Here is a 19,825-nt window from a genome sequence, read left to right as displayed (position 1 = left end):
TGACCCTTGTGCCGACTCCGACGTGGTTGCGGTCCTGCGCCAGCCTGCCGCGGTTCCTGAGGTATGCGTCCACCATTTTGAAGAGGTATAGAGCCACGTGGAATGAATGCTCCAGGGCCTGAAGCACATCGCTCCATCATGCAGAGTTGAATGCGTTTTTCATGTCCAACGTAACGAGAAGGACCACACGGCACGATAAATGAATGGGCAGTAGGAGGACGGCGACTCCGAATCTCCGTTGCCCTTGGCGATCAGCTCAAGATGCGCGATCTTCCATCTAACGCTGAAAGCCACCAGCTTGAGATCCTTGCCCGGCATGTCATCGAGATCAAGGCTTTTCTGAGAATCAGGGACTGTACGGCTCGGCTCCCACCATCTTCTCCATCGAGAAGAATTGGATGTGGCTGAAGTCACGCTAGGCACGAACCGAGTGAGCCGGAAACGTCTTAACGACATACTCTGCTTTAGCCTCGTCTAGTGGAGCTAGTGACTGCAAGACTCCCAGTCTATGACAGGTTTCGTCAGCAGCGTGCCTTGCTGATATTGATGGCCCTGCTGAGCCACTACTTCGCCGCCTTTTGAACAGCCGACTTAACGTTTGCGTACATCGATTTCCAAACACTGAGCCGCTCATCTCAGCCGAAGACATTCTCGGCGCAACCCCGCATTCTCCGATGCCCACTAGTAAAAGAGTCGCTTCTGGTGCATCGGCCCCTCCGTGGAACATGGAGACATCGCATGCAGAAGCAATCAACCGCATGGTCAAAGCAATCACAGCATTTACATATGCTTTCAACTTTATCTCTTAAAAATAAAATGCACTATCAGTTGTTATATATAGAAAAAAAAAATAGTTATTATATATAGAAAAAAAATAACTGTAGTGGTAATTAAAGTTTATAAAATACCATCAACATGATGGTATTTACTCATAATACCTATTCTGTCCTCTGATTTCATATTTTTGTCATCTCAACAATTATTACTCATTTACGTTTCTGAATGTATTTTATCAATAGACAAAACACGATTTTCATTGTTACAGCTGTACAGCTGTTTTTCTTCCCTAACTATAACAACAATCCATAAGACATTTATTTCTTCTGTTAGTGATAAAAGTGTATGCTCAATCATAAATACCTTAATACATTGGTGAAGCAAACTCACAGAGTAATAATATTAAAACCATTCAGAACCATTAATGAAATAAAAAAATGACATTATAAATGTAATTCTATCATGGAAATAAAACCCATAAAATCCTGGAAAAATTATCACTTATAAATTAAACGGAAAAAAAATATGTAGTTGCTAAAAGTAAGTATTAAATTGATAATAAAAAATATTATAATAATAATTTATTAAAAACATTTTACCTTTACTATATCATGCATTAGACTGTAACGAAACATCCAGTCTAATTTAATTTGTTCATTTTCAAGTATGTCTTGTAAACTTCCTTTAGGGCAATATTCTGTCAGTAGACAACAATCTGGTGGATCTATACATGCTCCATAAAAACGAACCAGATGATCATGATGCAAATCTTTCATCTGTAAAGCAGAAAATGATTTACTGACAAAAACAAAATGATCTAAAAATCACTGTAATTATTTTAATTCATTTGTACCACAAACAATTTTACAATGAATTTTTTGCAAGTCAAGCTATCTCAAAGATTAAAATATTTGTTTACACATGCAAAAATAATAGATCAAAATCTAGCTAATAACAGAACAAGCTAGCAAAAAATTAATCTAAGTATCTTAGTGCTGCTGGTAATTAAATTACCAATAAAAGTAAACATTACACGTTTTTATTATGTATGCTATAATTTAATAAAAATTTCAAATGCATTTCCATCTCAGTTTTCTTATTCTGTTTAATTTTTTTTTTTTAAATAAATGCATAATTATGATTAAGTCACATTAAATAAATATTATATTGCATTGTTATTAGTATTATAATATTAATTAGTACAACCAAAAAGTGATACATAAATATGTAAATTAAATTAAAGTAACTTTATTTGTTTGGAAGGAAAATTGGTAGTAAATATTAGATAGAGATATATTAATATTAGCAAGTTAACAAGTCGTCCTGCCTTATGAGAAGTATGGAGATGATTAGGTCAAAATCACCTTGTGATAAAGATTTATCTTTGCAAAGGATTACTCATCGTAAATTAATATTAGTACATCATTCATAGACTTTAATTGTTTTACTAAAAACATGATTCTAATTTCATTCTATGTTTATAAAACGGTTAAAAAATATTTTTATATTTTAATAAAAATTTAGCGAAAAACACTTTACCTTAATTTTTACCCAACTTTAAAGTGCTTTTATATAATTACAAGTTCTTTAAATTATTATAAATTACAGATGAATTTGTTAAAACTAAAATAGAAATAAATAAAAATAAAACAAATAGAACTACTATTCTACCAACCACAAGAAATAAGAATGTTTCTTGATCATTCTTCTGAAAAATGCCACTTTTTGGCTGAACCTATCTGGCATTTCTCATATGCTATAAAAGTTTTTTGGTATATTCCATTGAACAATGAAGAATTTATCTATCAGAAGATTCCTTCATTAATCAGATATTATTTACTTAAAAAATATTCTTAAAGTGATTAATAAAGAAAAAGTAATAACTACAAATGCACATCAAATAAATGCTCCCACATATGATACCATCATATAAGTAAAATAATGGTAAGTATTAAAATCTATTATCATTGAAATAAATAACAAATTTTATAAGTCAGGAAGTAGTATGATAGACTAGAGCACTGATTCTCAAACCTTTTTGCCCGCTGCCCACATTGAGAATCAAAACTTTTCTAGTGCCCCTAAAATTTTTAAACTTTTCATCTGTTAAAAAAAATAATTGCAATTGCCATTTTTAAGATGCGCTTTTAAAAACAGCAACTGCAGTTATTGTTTTTAAACGTGGTAAATTCTATTTCTGAGTTGAAACTTGCATTTTAAATGAGAGCAATTAAAATGCACAGTTAGTATTTTTATTAAAATTGCTTTAAAAAAAATTACTATCGTGTCTATATAGCTTTACAATATAGATACAATTAAATTGTATTTATGTAAGTTTTAATTTTTCTTTATTCTTCTCTCTAAGTCTCTTAATTGCAAACTTAGTTTGAATACAATAATTTTTTATCACAAAATATAGGTGTCCCTTTAATTTTTTGTACTAGTCTAGTAGGTATTTAATTTTAATTTGAAATATCAGGAAAAACAACAATTTTTACCTTTTTTTTTAATCAGCTATCGCCTTCCTAGACTGCCTGAATGCCCCCAATTTTCTGTGAGCCTTCTACTACCCCCGTGAAGGCCACCAGAGCCCAAAAGGGGATGTTATCCCCTGCTTTGAGAACGAATGGTCTAGAGTAAGATATACAGAGCAGCTTTATTTATTCACTACCAATAACCTAACTGCAGTCCTTATTCCATATGGTAAGATTGTACATAAAGCTATATTATATCACTTAGAATTTGAAGTTAATCAGTACCAAACAACATAATTGGAAATTTTAAGAGAACAGATTTATTGAAAGTGAGTTAAAGTTCACCTGAATTCTAAATAAAAGAGGGTAAAAATCCTAGAAAAATAATTTTTTTCAGGAATGATAAAAACTGTTTACTGATGTTTTAAAAGCTGCTATTAATTATTCATAGGGATTATTTAAAGAAATGTTTTTATTAATGATCTGTTTTAATTTTTGCAGTTTTAGATAACTTACATTTAGTAATAGTTGATGGGATGTTTTCATGATTTGATTCATTAAAAAGTTAAAAAACCTAACTCTTCTTCTTCTTCAAACAAGTTAAACAATAAACTCTTCATTATAACTACAATCATTCATTGTAATACAATCATTTTTTATCAGAAAATATAGGTGTCCCTTTAATTTTTTATACTAGTCTAGTGGGTATTTAATTTAATTTGAAATATCAGGAAAACATAATTTTTACTTTTTTTTTTTAATTAGCCATCGCCTGAAAATATAAGAAAATGTTTGTAGTATATCAAAAATGCCAAGATGGGCTCTACAAAACACCAGTAATTTCCAGTTATAATTTAATTGAACGTATTACCTCAAAATCATTAAACTTTCATTAATCTGCTTAATTCTATATGTCTAAAACAAAAAAAAAAAATTAGCTGTAGAGATAAATAATGACAGTGTGTATTGATATTAAAAAATAACTTTTTAAATATTAACAATTTGTGTGTTATTTTTTCTGCGTGATATTTTGTGTAATTGCCCAACAAACATAATTCCCATGGAGTATACAATCCAAACTGCTCCATCTGCAGATTATTGTTCTGCAGTGGAAAATCATAATATTGCTTAAAAAAAATATAATAAACTTTAAGAAGCACTTAATAGTAGCATAGTTAATTTTTGCCTGATATGTGCAAATAAAAATCCACCAGACAAGTTTGAAATTCTTCACGTACACAAAAAAGGGCACATTTTAACACAGCCAAAAACATGAAATACACTATCACACAAAAGTATATAACAGGGATGAACTAAATGAACAGATGTAATTCAAAACAAAATTTTCAATCACATTCTACTGACTTTCTACTAGCTTTCCTGACTCTATTAAATCGAACAAAATATAATGTGATTCAGAAAGATAACCAGCATCCCCAATCTTTGAAGTTAGGAGCAGAAGCAACTAAAAACATTATGCTGTAAATATCTGAATGTTATTATTAAATAGATTTGGTACAACTTGTCATAAAAAATTGAAATGATATTTTTACTCAAGTTTAATCAAAAGTTGTTATGAACAAGAGCACTGCAATCAAGTAAGCTCAAGCAAAAAACTGACAAATTTACATAGCAACAACCTTATGTGTATATTCATTCATAAGGACATCAGTGATACTTAGATAAATTTTTTTAATAATTAAATAGCTAGTTAAGAATTTCTTGGAAATAAAATCATTTTTCAGAAAAATAGATTTCATTTCGTTTTATTAAACCAAACATTAGATCTTTCTTGATGAACTGTATTTATTACAAATTTAAGGAAAAAATTATGGATGTACTGCAGTATGAAATTATTATTTAAAGAACCTAAACACATTATAAATTTAGTTGTAGTAACTTAATATATTTCAGAAAATAAACAATTTGTTGAGAAACTGCAGTAAATATTGCTGTAAAGGAAGCAGCCTCCTTTTACCCAACTCAGATTCTAATTAAAACTAAAAAAAATTTATGCTTAGGAAAAATGGAAATTTCTGCTTCATTCTCCCCCTGTGAGCCATTTTGTTATTTTACGTAAAAATTTATATCTCAAGTTCAGATAGAGGAGTCAGATTAATATTTGGTAATAAAGTTTTAAAATTAGCAAAAAATCAGGACTTAAAATACCTTTGCAAATTACAAATGGCAGCCATGTTTATCTTTAATCCATAAATATTATTTTTATCATAATCTATGTTATTGCTAAAATATTAAGCCTTTTATTTTTGATAAAATGACATTTATTTTTTTAAATCGTCTAAATAGCTGAATTACGACAGAATATTGATGTAATTTTATGTCTGTTTTCATGTCCTCCACTTCACATACAACTGGATTAAATATTAACTGTTTTTATTTATTGTTAATTCTAGTATTGTAAATTAGTATTTCCAATGATTTTCCACATAGATTGGGATTTTGACTGTTTTCGAAGAACATTAATTGAAGACCCTTTATTTTAGACAAGGATTCTGTTCTCAGATAAAGGTTGTTTCAACAGGAATGGTGTTGAAAGCAATCACAACCAGCACATCTGGAGTGACAAGAATCTTCACAATACCTTCCAAAGTAGCCAAAAACAGAGATTTTTCCTGAACATATGGTCATTTTTGATGACTAATTTTTGGGTCCTGTCATTCTACCAAATCATTTAAATGGAGAAAATTATCTTCCTCGTTTGATCGAAAATCTTCCAAATTTGTTGGAAAGCCTACCTTTGCAATTAAGAGGAAATATGTGGTTTCACCATGATGGAGCTCCAGCACATTTCAGCCAGTTGGCATCAGATTTTCTTCATGAAACTTTACATAAAAAATGGATAGAATGTGGAGGGCCAGTGTGCTGGCCTGCCCAATCACCTGACTTAAACCTTCTTGACTTCTACCTTGTGTAATTTCTAATGGTGGACACTTTGAACATCTCTTACAACTTTTAACAATTGTTAATTGTTTATTTACAAAAGAAAAAAATACACGTAACGTTCTACAACAATTAACGTAAGATTATCACAGGTAGTTGTTTTATTTCTTTAATTATTAGGTCTATTATTGTGAGAAAATTATTATTAATTTGATTCTAATTTACAATATTAGAATTAAAAATAAATAAAAACAATTAATATTTAATCAAAATGAATTTTAGTGGAGGACATGAAAACAGACACAAAATTACAACATTAATTTTCTGCCATAACTCAGCTATTTGTAACTGATTTAAAAAAAATAAAATGTCATTTTGTTTGAAATAAAAGGCTTAATATTTTAGCAATACATAAATTTTAATAAAACTAATATTTAAGGGGATATAACGGATTAAAAAAAATAAACATGGCTGGCATTTTGAAATTTGCGAAGGTATTTAAGTCCTGATTTTTTGTTAATTTTAAAACTTTATTACAAAGACGCTTACCAAATATAAATCTGAACTTGAGATATAAAGTTTTAAATAAAAAAAACAAAATGGTGGACAGGTGGAGAATGAAGGAGAAATTGCCATTTTTCCTAAGGATATTTTTTGTTTTGTTTTACACGTAAAATCTGAAAAAGTATATTTTTAGAAGTCTACCATTTTAGAAGCATTCTGTATATTTGGCAGAACAACTAATAATTATTACTGCAACAATTGGTCTTTTTTTTTGGAATCAATTCCTTATCTACTTATTTTTTCTTCTTATAAATTACATGTAGTTTCATAATAACATTGTCAGTGTTATAACAACTTTAATTATCATACTATACAGAAAATTCACTTTCTTAATGATGTATCTACATAAATGTTGGTAAAAAAAGAAAATAAATAAATAATTTGACTTATGGGTTATATTTTACTTATATAAATAAATATATTATAAAAACATTATGAATAAAAAGAAGTTGATTTGTTGTATTCAAGAATAAATAAATAAAAAGAAATACAGTGCCAATAGATAATATTAATGCAACATGTGTTTCTTTTAGATACAAAATTGAAAACTATTGTTTTTCTTTTCAGCTGATTTCATTCTCGTAACTAACAATAACACTGTTCAGAAACAGCAACATTTATGTATGATTTCTACATGTGTATCATTTTCTTACAACTGTATTAGAGAATGCACGATCTTATATATCAATCAAGCAATAATTATAGTACCCCTTGAACACCTCAGGCAGCACAACAGAATATTAATGACAAAATATTAATGATGGAATACGTGATGAGTAAAACAGTTAAGTCAATAAATAATCTAAGAAATATTTGGCAATTCTCCCATTTTATGATGGGTTGATCTTTTCCAGTTTTGTGAATAAGAACTGCAAATGATGTAACGTTAAACTATAGTAGATACATTTATATATAAGTAGGTACATTTATAGTACATAAATGTTCTATTTAGATAATTACCCTTTTTAACTCAAGCAACAATGGTCGTGTGAGTTCAATACGAGATTTTGGTAATGCTTTAATAGCAACTTTGTTCCCCTGAAAGCAAAAGAAAATTAATCAGTTAATAAATATTAATAGTAAACATTATATAATTTTACAATTACATACTGTCTTCTAGTGTAGTTATATGCCGTCATTGTCCTTTCTGCTAAGATTTTCAAGTCGGAAGAATGTATTCCTCAAGATTTTACAGAAAATATGTAAAGCTCCAAAGACATATTCTGTTTCAAGTATTAAAGATTAACAGATCACTCAATTTTGGAATCACTTTAACTTATATTAAAGAGTATTCAATAATTAATTTTGTTAAGCTGCTCTTGAAAAGCAATAAAGCCATTAAGGATGGCATGAAAGATTCGACTAACAAGAGCATGCAATAAATTATTGTGGAAATATATGTTTATTATCAATGTTCCTTAATTAATCAGTCAGTTAGTGAAACATGAATAAAAAACATTAATATGACAATATAAAATATACTTTATAAATGAATTTTGTTTTTTATCATACTTTTTCCACCTTTATTTATACATATTTCTTCAACCTGTTTTTCAGCCACTGCCAAGTCTGGGTGTGTGTATATAAACAAATGAAATTACTGCTACAAGCTTGCCAGGCCTGACATTCTGGTTATATAGCGCACTGTAATTGTGTAAACATGTAGTCTTGAACAGACTCAGGTCGATTACTTCTGAGATGTGTGGTTGATTGAAATCCAATCACCAAAGAATCCACAGTCTTGCAATAAAATCCATATAAACTAGGAATTTGTTGTTTGAGAACTTTAACTAAAACCAGCTAAGATAATACATGGAAAAATGTGAAATTAAAAAGAACAATAATTGAACTTGGGTCAGCTGTTCATTACCCACTTTTAACAGAAATACAAACAGTGATTATGTTTAGTTATTCATCACATGGAAAATGTACATATAAAATGAATGAAGAAATGATCACATAAAATATAATTTTCTTGAAAAGCTGGTACCAATAAGGCCGGCAGAAATCATTAGGGAATGTTAGCACAGGAACTTCTTAAGTATTTATTATTGTTACATGATGAGGGTACTGAAGAGTTTACACAGTCAGAAACTTGGAACTCTACCAACTCCAGATGCTCAGGTCAGTTTATTTAATTATGCAAAATTTTGTAAAGAACAATAGTTGAACAGTGGCTTGCTGATAGTTAATGTAATTACAAATCAGACTCAATTTCCTCCAAGAAATGTGCAGCTTAAGTATAGTTGCATTTTAAAACCGTAGTATGAGATATTAGATTCACATATTAACTATAACAAAAACTTTAAAGAATTTTTGAAGTTTTTGGAAAAGAGTGGTTACAATAAATACAAAAATAAAAAATTAAGTAATATTTAAATTAAACATATTTTGACTAAAGCAACATACCAAATGTCAGATGTGATTATATTGGTAGGAGAGAGGTCATTCACCACAAAAGAACATATCTGGTTATATATTACTCTATAATTTGTTATTCTATTATTGATTTTGCTATATATGTTATTACAAGTTACGCTAGATGTAGACTCCAAGTTACTTTGTAGAACTCAGGTTTAGGTATAGCTATTATATCAAGTTAAGTTTATATTTTTAATTAAAATTACAGAAATGATATAATTTGATTGTACATTCAATAGTGTATATATTCATTTTTTTAATGATTTATTCACCAAATAAGCTCAAAGCTTATGCACGGGAGTATAAAATGGAAATATTGTAGTGTGTGAAAAATGGCACGCCTGACTGAGATTTGAACTAGGGATCTCTGGTGAAAGTCTGAAATGCTATCGCACTGCCACAAAGACTGGCTGAATTATATGTTCAATTAGCTTTAGTGTATGCTGTCAGCTAAGTTATTTCTTCAAGGTACAATTAGCAACACTTTTATTAAGTTTGTCAACTTGAGTATGGGAGGAACACCACACTTCAAGTATATCTATGCCAGATATGCATGATATACAGTGTCTAATATACGTATATATTAGCTACACTATCCTCCTCATAGATCAAGCATTAGTGAATGTACTATAAATACCGTGGAACCAGTGTTCTGGTCCAGTATTTTATTTTATTTTTAATGAGGTATGAATGATTTTGTAACTAGTTATATTTGGTGGTGGTTTCAATACATCTTTTGAACGTAGAAAATCTTATTTGTTTATTTTGTACTGTCTAAATATCTGTGTTAAGTTATCATGACAGCTTAAATGTGATCTACCACTTTTATAGTTGTTAGGATTATTTCCACCTACTGAAGAGGGTTTACATATCTCATGGCTTGGCTAAAAATTAGGTTAAATTTTGAAATCTGATCTGTTTACCTAAAGGAGAACAAAATACAAGAAACAGTACACAACAAAAATTTGAACTACACTATTGAGTAAATGAGTATAATGAATTAAAATTAATTATACAGTTCAGAAATTACTTAACAGACTGTTCAATATGAAATTTTGTAATTTTAAATCTTGTTTTTAATATTATATTTTATAAATTCTGTAAACATATTTAGCTTAGTCATCTAATATAAGGTTCTATTGAGGTTAAATAAAGTAATATAGTAAATATATTAAAGTACATTATCCTCTTTTTAACACACAATCTATGGGTTTATTGTTTAAGTAGCAAACATATATTTTTAACACATATAATATGACTTGTATTAGAGCTTTTATGTTCTGGATTGAGTTCAGTCTCTCCGTTTCTTATTCACTCTCTCTTTCCCTGTCAGTCTCACCCCCTTTGGCATTTTCTCTTTCACTTAGTAAGCTTTTTAGAATTTAACCTTTTGAGTTAAATTTCTAGTCTGTGAGTTCCTGTGAAAACTCAAGTCAATAAACTACCCAATCACTAAAGTTTATACAGTAAAAATCAATCATAAAATGTATATAATTAAGAAATTAGAAATACCTTAAATCTTTAGTATGTAGTTCAATTTATCTTATGTTTGTTACCAAATGGAATACAAAACCTCATATGTAGAATTTACTTTAATTGACTTAGTATTCACAAAAATCAAATGCTAAAAAATGTAATTTTAAAATACTTATTGCCAACTTCAAAAAAATAGTTTTAAAACCATAATAAAACTAAAATAAAGTAGTTTTATAAACTAATTGGAAGTAACAGTGCAATTAATTGAAATCAATCAATATTGATTAAATCAATATTAATAACAATGATAATTATTTTATTTATTAAATCAGTTTAATATTTCTCTTGAATGGATATTTATTTTTGCTCATAAATAGATATTTGTTTTTGATGAACATCACAAACTTTTTTTAAAATGTAGCTTTATTTATGTTGTCACTAAAATATTAATTTTTTGATAAATATATTAAACATAAATGGTATATTTTAAAATTCAAGTCATCTAAATAAAATTAGATGTAACAAGCAATAAATGTGAAATCTACAAGATATACTGAAGTGTGAAGAGTACATGAAAAATGAAAAAAATGGATATCCATTTTAATTAAAAGCTGAATATCCAAATATAATATATAAAATTATTAATTATTAACTGAAAATAATTTTACGAGTACTGAATGTGGCTACATCTGTAGTGTATAAATGTCCAATAGTTCAGCCACCAAGATATTGGTGAAGGAAGATATTCTTCCTTCCTTAACTGCAAAGAGAGAAATATTTTATGTTATAAAAATATTTTTTACTGTGAAATAGTGAATTTTTTGCAAATTTGATAATGAAATATACTAGTATATTTGTGAGATAATCTTATGCAAAAATTACATGATTACTAGACATGCCTTTCAGAAATTATTGACTAACTGGACACACGCAGGTATAGAATCCAAAATGAATTCAATTTTTGAACAAAAATAAAGTTAAGAAGTGAAGTCCATATCTGTTCCTAAATATTTTCAGTGATTTTCAAATAACATAAAATACTGAATTAAGAAAAAAAACAAATACACACACACACACACACACACACACACACAAAACTACTACACTGGATAATATGACAAAATAAAATTAACCTTGATTTTAATTTGGCTATTTTTTACTTCAAAAAATGATTTATGACAATAAATATTTTTCAATTTAAAATAATTAATATTCAACGAGAATGCTTGAAAGAGGTATTGTACTGAACAGGTTCTGTAATTCAAATAGTAATATGACAAGTATCTGCATTCCAAAGAGACCTAACATTGACCTAAATTCCATCTCTTCATTTATTAAAGATGTCGGATTAGTAATAATTATCATACCATTAATATATTAATTGATAAAGAAAGTATATTATCATAACATTAATTTCAAAATGTTTTAAATAATGAATAAATTGTTAACTACTAGCAATAAATATAAAAATTAAAAATAGTTAATTAGTGATTTTTTTCTTTTCAAATTTAAAAAATGATCACTTTTATTAATAATAAGTTCATCCTTCAAAACACAGAATAGATTATTAGCATTACATATACGATGAGCAATATGCATACAGTCGACATGAAACTCAATGGAACTTTTTTTATTCGTTCACTTTTAATTCGATGATTATCCTTCAAATGGGTAATCGATTAATATGAACAAAAGAATAAAATTAAAGTAATAAACAATGTTATTTGTATTACATGGAATTTAATCGTACATTATATTAATAATGTGGTTTAGTGTTAACGTTCATTATACTCATATCACTCTTGCAGTTGAGTTTATCTTTGCCCGGATGTTTCTCCTATAAGTTCTCATCCATTATCAGTACCTTCTTGTCGATCGCGTAAATGATATCTCACTCTCAAAAAAATAAATAAATTAGAAAAATAACAGTGGTAAAAATCGATTCTAATTATAATTTTTACAACTTAAAGTATAAGTAATTAAAAACGATTAACGGTTTAGCATTTTTAGGCATTCAGGTTCTTCATGTAAAATTAGACACAAACTTTCTTTGTCTTACAACTACCATATTTTAACTGAGGAATACTATAATGTCGAGATTTGTAAAAATATGGAAATTTACTGCTATCACAAACATAGGAGGGCACAAATATTGTTAATATTAATAAAATAATTTTTTTTTCTTTTTTGTAATATCTTTAGCAAAAATCCTTTATAATTTTTGAACAATGTTAGCGTCAAAACGAATACTTTAACCATTATTTGATAAAAAAAATATAAAAAATTCACATAAGGTAAAATTCGTATAATAAAATTTACTTGTACTACACACATAAATTTATACATATTTATAAAATTCTATAGAGATCTGATAAAATAAAATAAAAAACTGAACGGAATTAAAATGTTTACTCTATGAATAGAAACATAAATACAGCTTCAAAATTTAAAAAAAGAACTGGATTAAAAATATTAAAAAAAATCAACGTTATTTGAAGAAAAAAATAATTTAGGTGTGTTCCTTTTACCGTGAGCTTGAACAGTATTAATATTTCTCATTATCTTTTTTCATCTACAGATAAATCTTCCTTGAAGTTTGGATATCCTGAGGGACTGTATTGGGAGACTTTTGTCGTTGTTCATATAGTCTTTTATCTCAGCTTGTCACAGTTATTGTTTTTTCTGTCTTCTTTAAAATTAATGTATTTCTTTTTTCATATTATCAAGACTATATCTTTGCGAAAGCGACAATAATATTATTGTAACCATTTTTTTTTTTCTTAAATAACTTTTATTTTAGCAAATTTTATGAAAAATTTATGCTTTTACACAATTAATTTATAAAAAATGTATGAAATGATTTAAAATATTTGAAAAAAATATTTTATTATCCCTTGCGTAAGAATAAAATAATATTCTATACATTTAGATAAAACTAATGAGATATTTAAGTTATTTTTAAATGCAATATAACGATGTCTTTTGAGATAAAAATCCACGGAAAAATTTGCTTAAACTTATTATTTGTAGTCAATAGAGAAAGAGGAATTATGACAGCCAATTCAAGCTTGAAGCGTAACCATGGGTTCATGTTAAACAAATATAACGCGTAAAAATTAGTGAACCTGATAAAAATTTACATCCGAAACTTTCCGAATAAATTTTTATACAAGTAATTTCAATAAATAAAAATTATCTTATTAGGAAGCTTTTATAGGATAATATAATTTTAAAAAAATATTCTTTTAATTAAGAAAAGATTTTCGTATTCTTTATAGGAATTAGGATTTTTTGAAAAGTGCTTTATTTTCTTTCTTATATACATAAACATTTGTCTATTTTTTGTTGTTTTTTTTTTGTCTTCAGTCATTTGACTGGTTTGATGCAGCTCTCCAAGATTCCCTATGTAGTGCTAGTCGTTTCATTTCAGTATACCCCCTACATCCTACATCCCTAACAATTTGTTTTACATATTCCAAACGTGGCCTGCCTACACAATTTTTTCCTTCTACCTGTCCTTCCAATATTAAAGCGACTATTCCAGGATGCCTTAGTATGTGGCCTATAAGTCTGTCTCTTCTTTTAATTATATTTTTCCAAATGCTTCTTTCTTCATCTATTTGCCGCAATACCTCTTCATTTGTCACTTTATCCACCCATCTGATTTTTAACATTCTTTTTAACATTAGCACCACATTTCAAAAGCTTCTAATCTTTTCTTCTCAGATACTCCGATTGTCCAAGCTTCACTTCCATATAAAGCGACACTCCAAACATATACTTTCAAAGTATATGTTTGTTGTACCGTATGAAAAACATAGAAAATGCTAGTTTAAAATACAAATTACAGGAAATAAACTTTTCTCCACTGGAATACAGAGCTAATTGGAATATAAAGACAAACATAGTGATCGATAAATTAGTATTTGTTATCGGTTAGTTATGGGTCGATCATAAGTATATAGTGCAACATCCCATTTATTTTATTTAAAATTTTTGTCTTTCATTAACAGAATAGAGGGAAAAATTTAATTTATAACTCTTTTAGTTAATAAAAAGTTTTTATTAGTTAAAAAACTAATTCTACAGTATGTGTTCCGAAAGCAAAGCTTTATCATAAAATAGTTGGTACCTTGCAAATCACGAAATGAAAAATAAAACTAACTTTAATAATGAACTGAAATTTGTTGTATTCTATGTTATTATTATGAGTAGCAACTTACTAAAAATCTATGACATCTAATTTTTTAAGATGATTTAGCGAAAAGATTCTTTTTCGCTAAATGCAAAATACTCATTCAAAGCAAAATTAGCCGCAAAATGAATTTGGAAAATCTAAAAAGTTCCCATCAAGTATTTCTCCGTAAATAAGTTTATTTTTTCGTGAAGAATAACGTTCAAATAAAAAATTCCCAACTATTTACAAGTACCATTTGCACATTTAACTGAAATTCCTATTCCCTGACAAATTTATATTGTGTAAGCCAAATTAACAATACCGAAAAGTTTTTAAATGATAGCACAAAAAGCTAATTATTTATTTAAAAATTATATATATATTACTTTTTTTGTATACAATTTTCTGTGATTACGAAGGCAGAAATTGTTTACAATCCGGATACTGATTAGACGATTCTTTAATTATTTAATCGAAACGAAACAAATTTTTTTTCGCAGAAATTATCAAAACAAGCGTGAATCAGAATTAGAGTTACTAAGACGAAAGGCTTTAGGCTTCTAGTCAATTTTAATACGATACACTACACTTATGCTGATCGGTACTCGAATGAGTTCCGATTCGCGCAAGTACCAAACATATAAAGAAAATGTTTATTGATTTCTTATAATTTATTTTTTATCTCGTCTATGTTTTAGAATATGTACATCAAACATCTACGTTTTGATGAAATTTTATAAGCATATTAATAAAAAATATTGAAATAAAATTTATAAAGTATATTTTCTTTTTCATTTTTATTGTTTGTTAAAAGACAAATGGAACAGGAAGAAGTTCAAGAGAAAACGCATTATATATTTAGCAGCTACTTCGACTAACCAGGGTGCTGTGCCTCCTGGGGTTATTAATGTTTAATATTGAGTTATAAATGTGTAAGTGCTGAACCCCTTATGGGTCATTAATCAGAATTCTGGTTGTGTTTTTTTTTTTTTAAGATAACTTTAGACATACGATCCCAGATTTAAAATATAAAAATTTCTAACTCAATCGGGAGCAAGAAACAATTCTCACGTATTGGGGGTCAGGGTTGTGTAATAAAAGCTTACCTTATTTTGGAGAAAGACAAATGATCAAGGCTTACTCGTATAACTTAAATTTTAACAAGATATTCTGTTTCTCGGATAATATTCATTGTATTTTAATTAACAACACATTCTCACCGAATGAATCTATTACAAAATAGCTTCATATATACAGTCAATTTACGAACAAACACTGGACAAAGGCTCAACTTAATTAAATTTCAATAGGTAAAATTACAATGGTTTTTTTACATATGATTCTGTATGAATCATATGATTCATACAGAATTTCAGTTTTCAATTCGTTTTTGAAAATTCATGAAAACCTTTTTTACGTATCTTAATTAACTTCAAATGAATCAAAGTTGAATTATAGTAAATATAAGATGGAATCCAACTTGAGAATTTACAAAATTAAAATTAAACATTGCCATTCAAAATGTTACGATTAATTTCAATTAATTTGGTCCTTAACTATATATTCTCGTCTACTCTAGAAATTAAAGGTCAGAATTTATATTCTCTAAGGTTTAACTCTTAATTTCTCATTCCGAAGGAACTTTGAATGCGGGTTTTAAAATTAAACTGATACCTTGGGATCACTGACTTCATAATACACCACCCTAAAACGTGCAGAGCTGTAATGGAAGCGTTTCTAAATTTTAAACACGATTATTCTAGTCTCAATTTTTATCAGCAGTTTAAAAAATATATAACTTAAGGAATACATAAAATTTGTTCGTTTTATCTTTAGTAAAGAAGGAATGTCAAACAGTAATTGAGTAGAGATTACGCTTTTATTCACCGATCAGATCTCTTTGCTTATTCCTTTAATAGAAGAAAAAGTAGAAACCCACTTACGAAATAATCTAAATAAACTATATTTAAAAAAAGAAGGATGTCTAATAATTATTTAATACAGAACATCTATAAAAATAACTAAAAAGTTATGAATAAAAGATGCAGGAATAATAAACAACATTTATTTTATGTCAAAGTACATTTAAGTTTTAAGATGGTAAATTCTGAGTTAAAGTTGCAATATAGTTACAAAAAAACAAATAAAAGAATGAAGTTATATTTTCCTTAAGGTAAGTAAAATACACAAAAATGTGAATTTATTCACATAATTCTGTCCACGTTTACATTTTCAACCTTTGAACCTATACGGGTTGCAAAAGACATCCGCAATATATTTATGATGTAGGAAAAGAGAAGTTGATGACATTCTCTCAGTTCATACGATGGTATTTTTATATAACATCCCCATCCTTTTTGAAGCCATATAGTCTATCCTACAGCTTAATATTTCAGAACCTATCTATCTTTATTTTCATTTCAATAAAATCCAATAATTTTAGTTTTCATCGAATGAATTTTTAATCATAGATATTTCACAAGAATACTTTTTATTAAAAAAATATATTCTTTATAAAATAGAAAAAAATAATTAGAAATAAATAAAAATTTGTATTAAAATATAATTTTTTTACTAAATCTTCCTGTTTTTTCAGTACTACACCAGAAGAAGAAAACGGGAATTTGAGTAATATGTTTGTTGTTCCCCTATAAAAATTAAAATCAAAAAACGGCAATACCAACTTGTCATAAAATTAAACAATTTGTTTTAATGGCCTGAGTTACACTGAATATATGATGATTTGCATAAACAAAATTGGTTAGAGAAATTATGTTTCTGTTTTTATTAATATGAATTTTAAAATGTATTTATTAACTGATTTTTTACGGAAATATTCATTTGTAAAATAATAAATATTTTTTTTAATGACGTTTAATTATAGCCTACGGTACATGATTTATTTATTCATATATTTCATTTTTGGGAAATGTCAGTTAACGAATAGTTCGTTACCAATTCAAGCAAAGCCTTTTCAACGTCACAAAAAAACACAAACATCTCCAACACTGTATTATTAAAGACATCATCAAAATACTAAATAACTATCTGGAGTTGACACAAATATTAATTGACTGTAGCTAAAAGTAATACGCAAACAAAATTATAAATGCAATTTTTTTCGTGAAACTTTAATGAATCTGAATTGACAGAAACTAGAGGCAATCATAAATGTAATTTACTGAAATATTAATTTCTCTTTTACCATGAAAGCAGCAAGTTTATTAGAAATTAAATTAGTGTACTATTTAATTTAAAAAAAAAAAAACCACTTACTTTGTAAAATGCAGTTGGCACAAATTGTTGACGCCCCATATCACAAATACTCATTCCATCATCGGAGAAAATTGTCTGAAACATTTTTAAATACGCAAAAATTCATTAACTTTATAAACAAAAACATAGTCAAAATATACAATCCATCCTATCCATATCAAAAAATTACATCCTGTCTCAATTTCAGATTTCCAGAACACAATTTTGTACAGAAATCTGTATAAAACGGCTACCTACATTTAGAATAAAGAAATAACAATTTTAGTAAAAGAATCAGTCAGACGGAACAGCGCCTCTTGAGTTTTAAGTAAACATTGTATACAGACGAACAAATAAACATATAACATATATATAAAACCAGACATTCTGCTTCGGATGTAATATATTAGTAAGGACGAATATTATTGGATTAAACTATTAAATCCTATCCTATGGATAGTTTATCACAAAAAGCTAATGTGCTAACTAGTACGTAGTATTTAGCTAGTATATATAGTACTTATTTTGTAAATCAAAGCAAATCATGCAATTGCAGACAAAACGAATGGTTTTTCGGGGAAAACATACGCACCATAAAATCGGTTATATATTATCCTGATAGTAATAATCTGTAAAGTGTTAAAGATAATATTAAACAATGACTACGGTTTACAACCAGCTTTTACTATCATAGATGCATACGTATTTCTTTTTCAATTATATGTTTCTTTTTTTTTTCAGTGTGATAATATTTTAAGATAATTACGATTTCTGGAATTTTCATTTTCAAAATTATCATTTTTTTAGATGTTCAAATACATAGGTGACGTTTTCACTGTATATCACATTATTTTTTAGACACATATCCATTAAGGTAAAAAAACGTAAATTATACATACGTAGAACCATAATCAAAGTACACCTAATTAGGTACTATAATCGTCATATCACAGTACGTAACTCCTTTGAAAAATTGTTCTAGTGAAAATTGTTACTAGCATATTCCAACTGATCACGTATCTCGTTTTTATCAGTCGAAAAGATTTGTACATATAATCATTCAGAGAAGAGGAACTATAGACCAATTACAACACGAAATTATCTAGTCCGATACCCTCATTAAATGTTACGATGACAAATAAATATTTTAGTTCACTATAGTTTAGCAATTCAAAAGCATTACAATTACATAAGAGGGGTCCAAAAAATGTACTCGCTGTTTGCTAGTCCATATCTCGCGACAAATTTGACTTCACGTGACAATTTTTGGCACTGAGAGAGGGTTATGGTATGTGTTCGAAATGACCCCCAGCAGCTTCTATACAACGCCATGGCGCCGAACTGCACACCGAACTAAGCCTATTAGTGTATCTGGCGTAATGGCAGCACATGACTGTACGATTTTTTTCACGTAGCTCGTCGATTGTTGCTGATTGTTGTTAGAATACAACAGATGCCAAACCTCAAAATTATCAAGATACAAGGGATGATCGTAGTATTTTGGATCCGATGTGACGAAAATCAATTTCTTTTGTAATTATTTAAAAATGATGAAATACAAAAAACTGAGAATTGATATGTGTTTACCAAAACATATATTTTTTTCCTAATAAATATATATTAAAAATGTTTTACATAAATATTTTTAGTTACCTATCTGTATAAAAATATTAAATCTTTATTTTCCAAAAAAAATAAGTATCTTTATTGTATTATATCCATCTTTATAAAATTTATTTTACTCTAAAAGGAAACAGAACAATGGAATCACATTCTACAA

General features: G+C 27.8%; 1 protein-coding gene across 1 annotated transcript in view; it reads right to left on the bottom strand.

Moving 5' to 3' along the window:
• Positions 1-19,825, bottom strand: part of LOC142325158 (atrial natriuretic peptide receptor 1) — a 1,463,037-nt gene that overhangs the window by 499,630 nt on the left and 943,582 nt on the right. Inside the window, exons 11-13 of the mRNA XM_075366562.1 lie at positions 18,067-18,141; positions 7,677-7,754; positions 1,377-1,553 (exon numbers count right to left, since the gene is read on the bottom strand). Coding sequence (XP_075222677.1) covers positions 1,377-1,553; positions 7,677-7,754; positions 18,067-18,141 — 330 coding nt within the window. The remainder of the gene's footprint in view (positions 1-1,376; positions 1,554-7,676; positions 7,755-18,066; positions 18,142-19,825) is intronic.

This window comes from Lycorma delicatula, chromosome 5, assembly GCF_047948215.1.
Source record: "Lycorma delicatula isolate Av1 chromosome 5, ASM4794821v1, whole genome shotgun sequence".
NCBI classification, from domain to species: Eukaryota; Metazoa; Arthropoda; class Insecta; order Hemiptera; family Fulgoridae; genus Lycorma; species Lycorma delicatula.
Note: the sequence above shows the minus strand (reverse complement) of the source record. Positions and strands in the feature narration are given on the sequence as shown.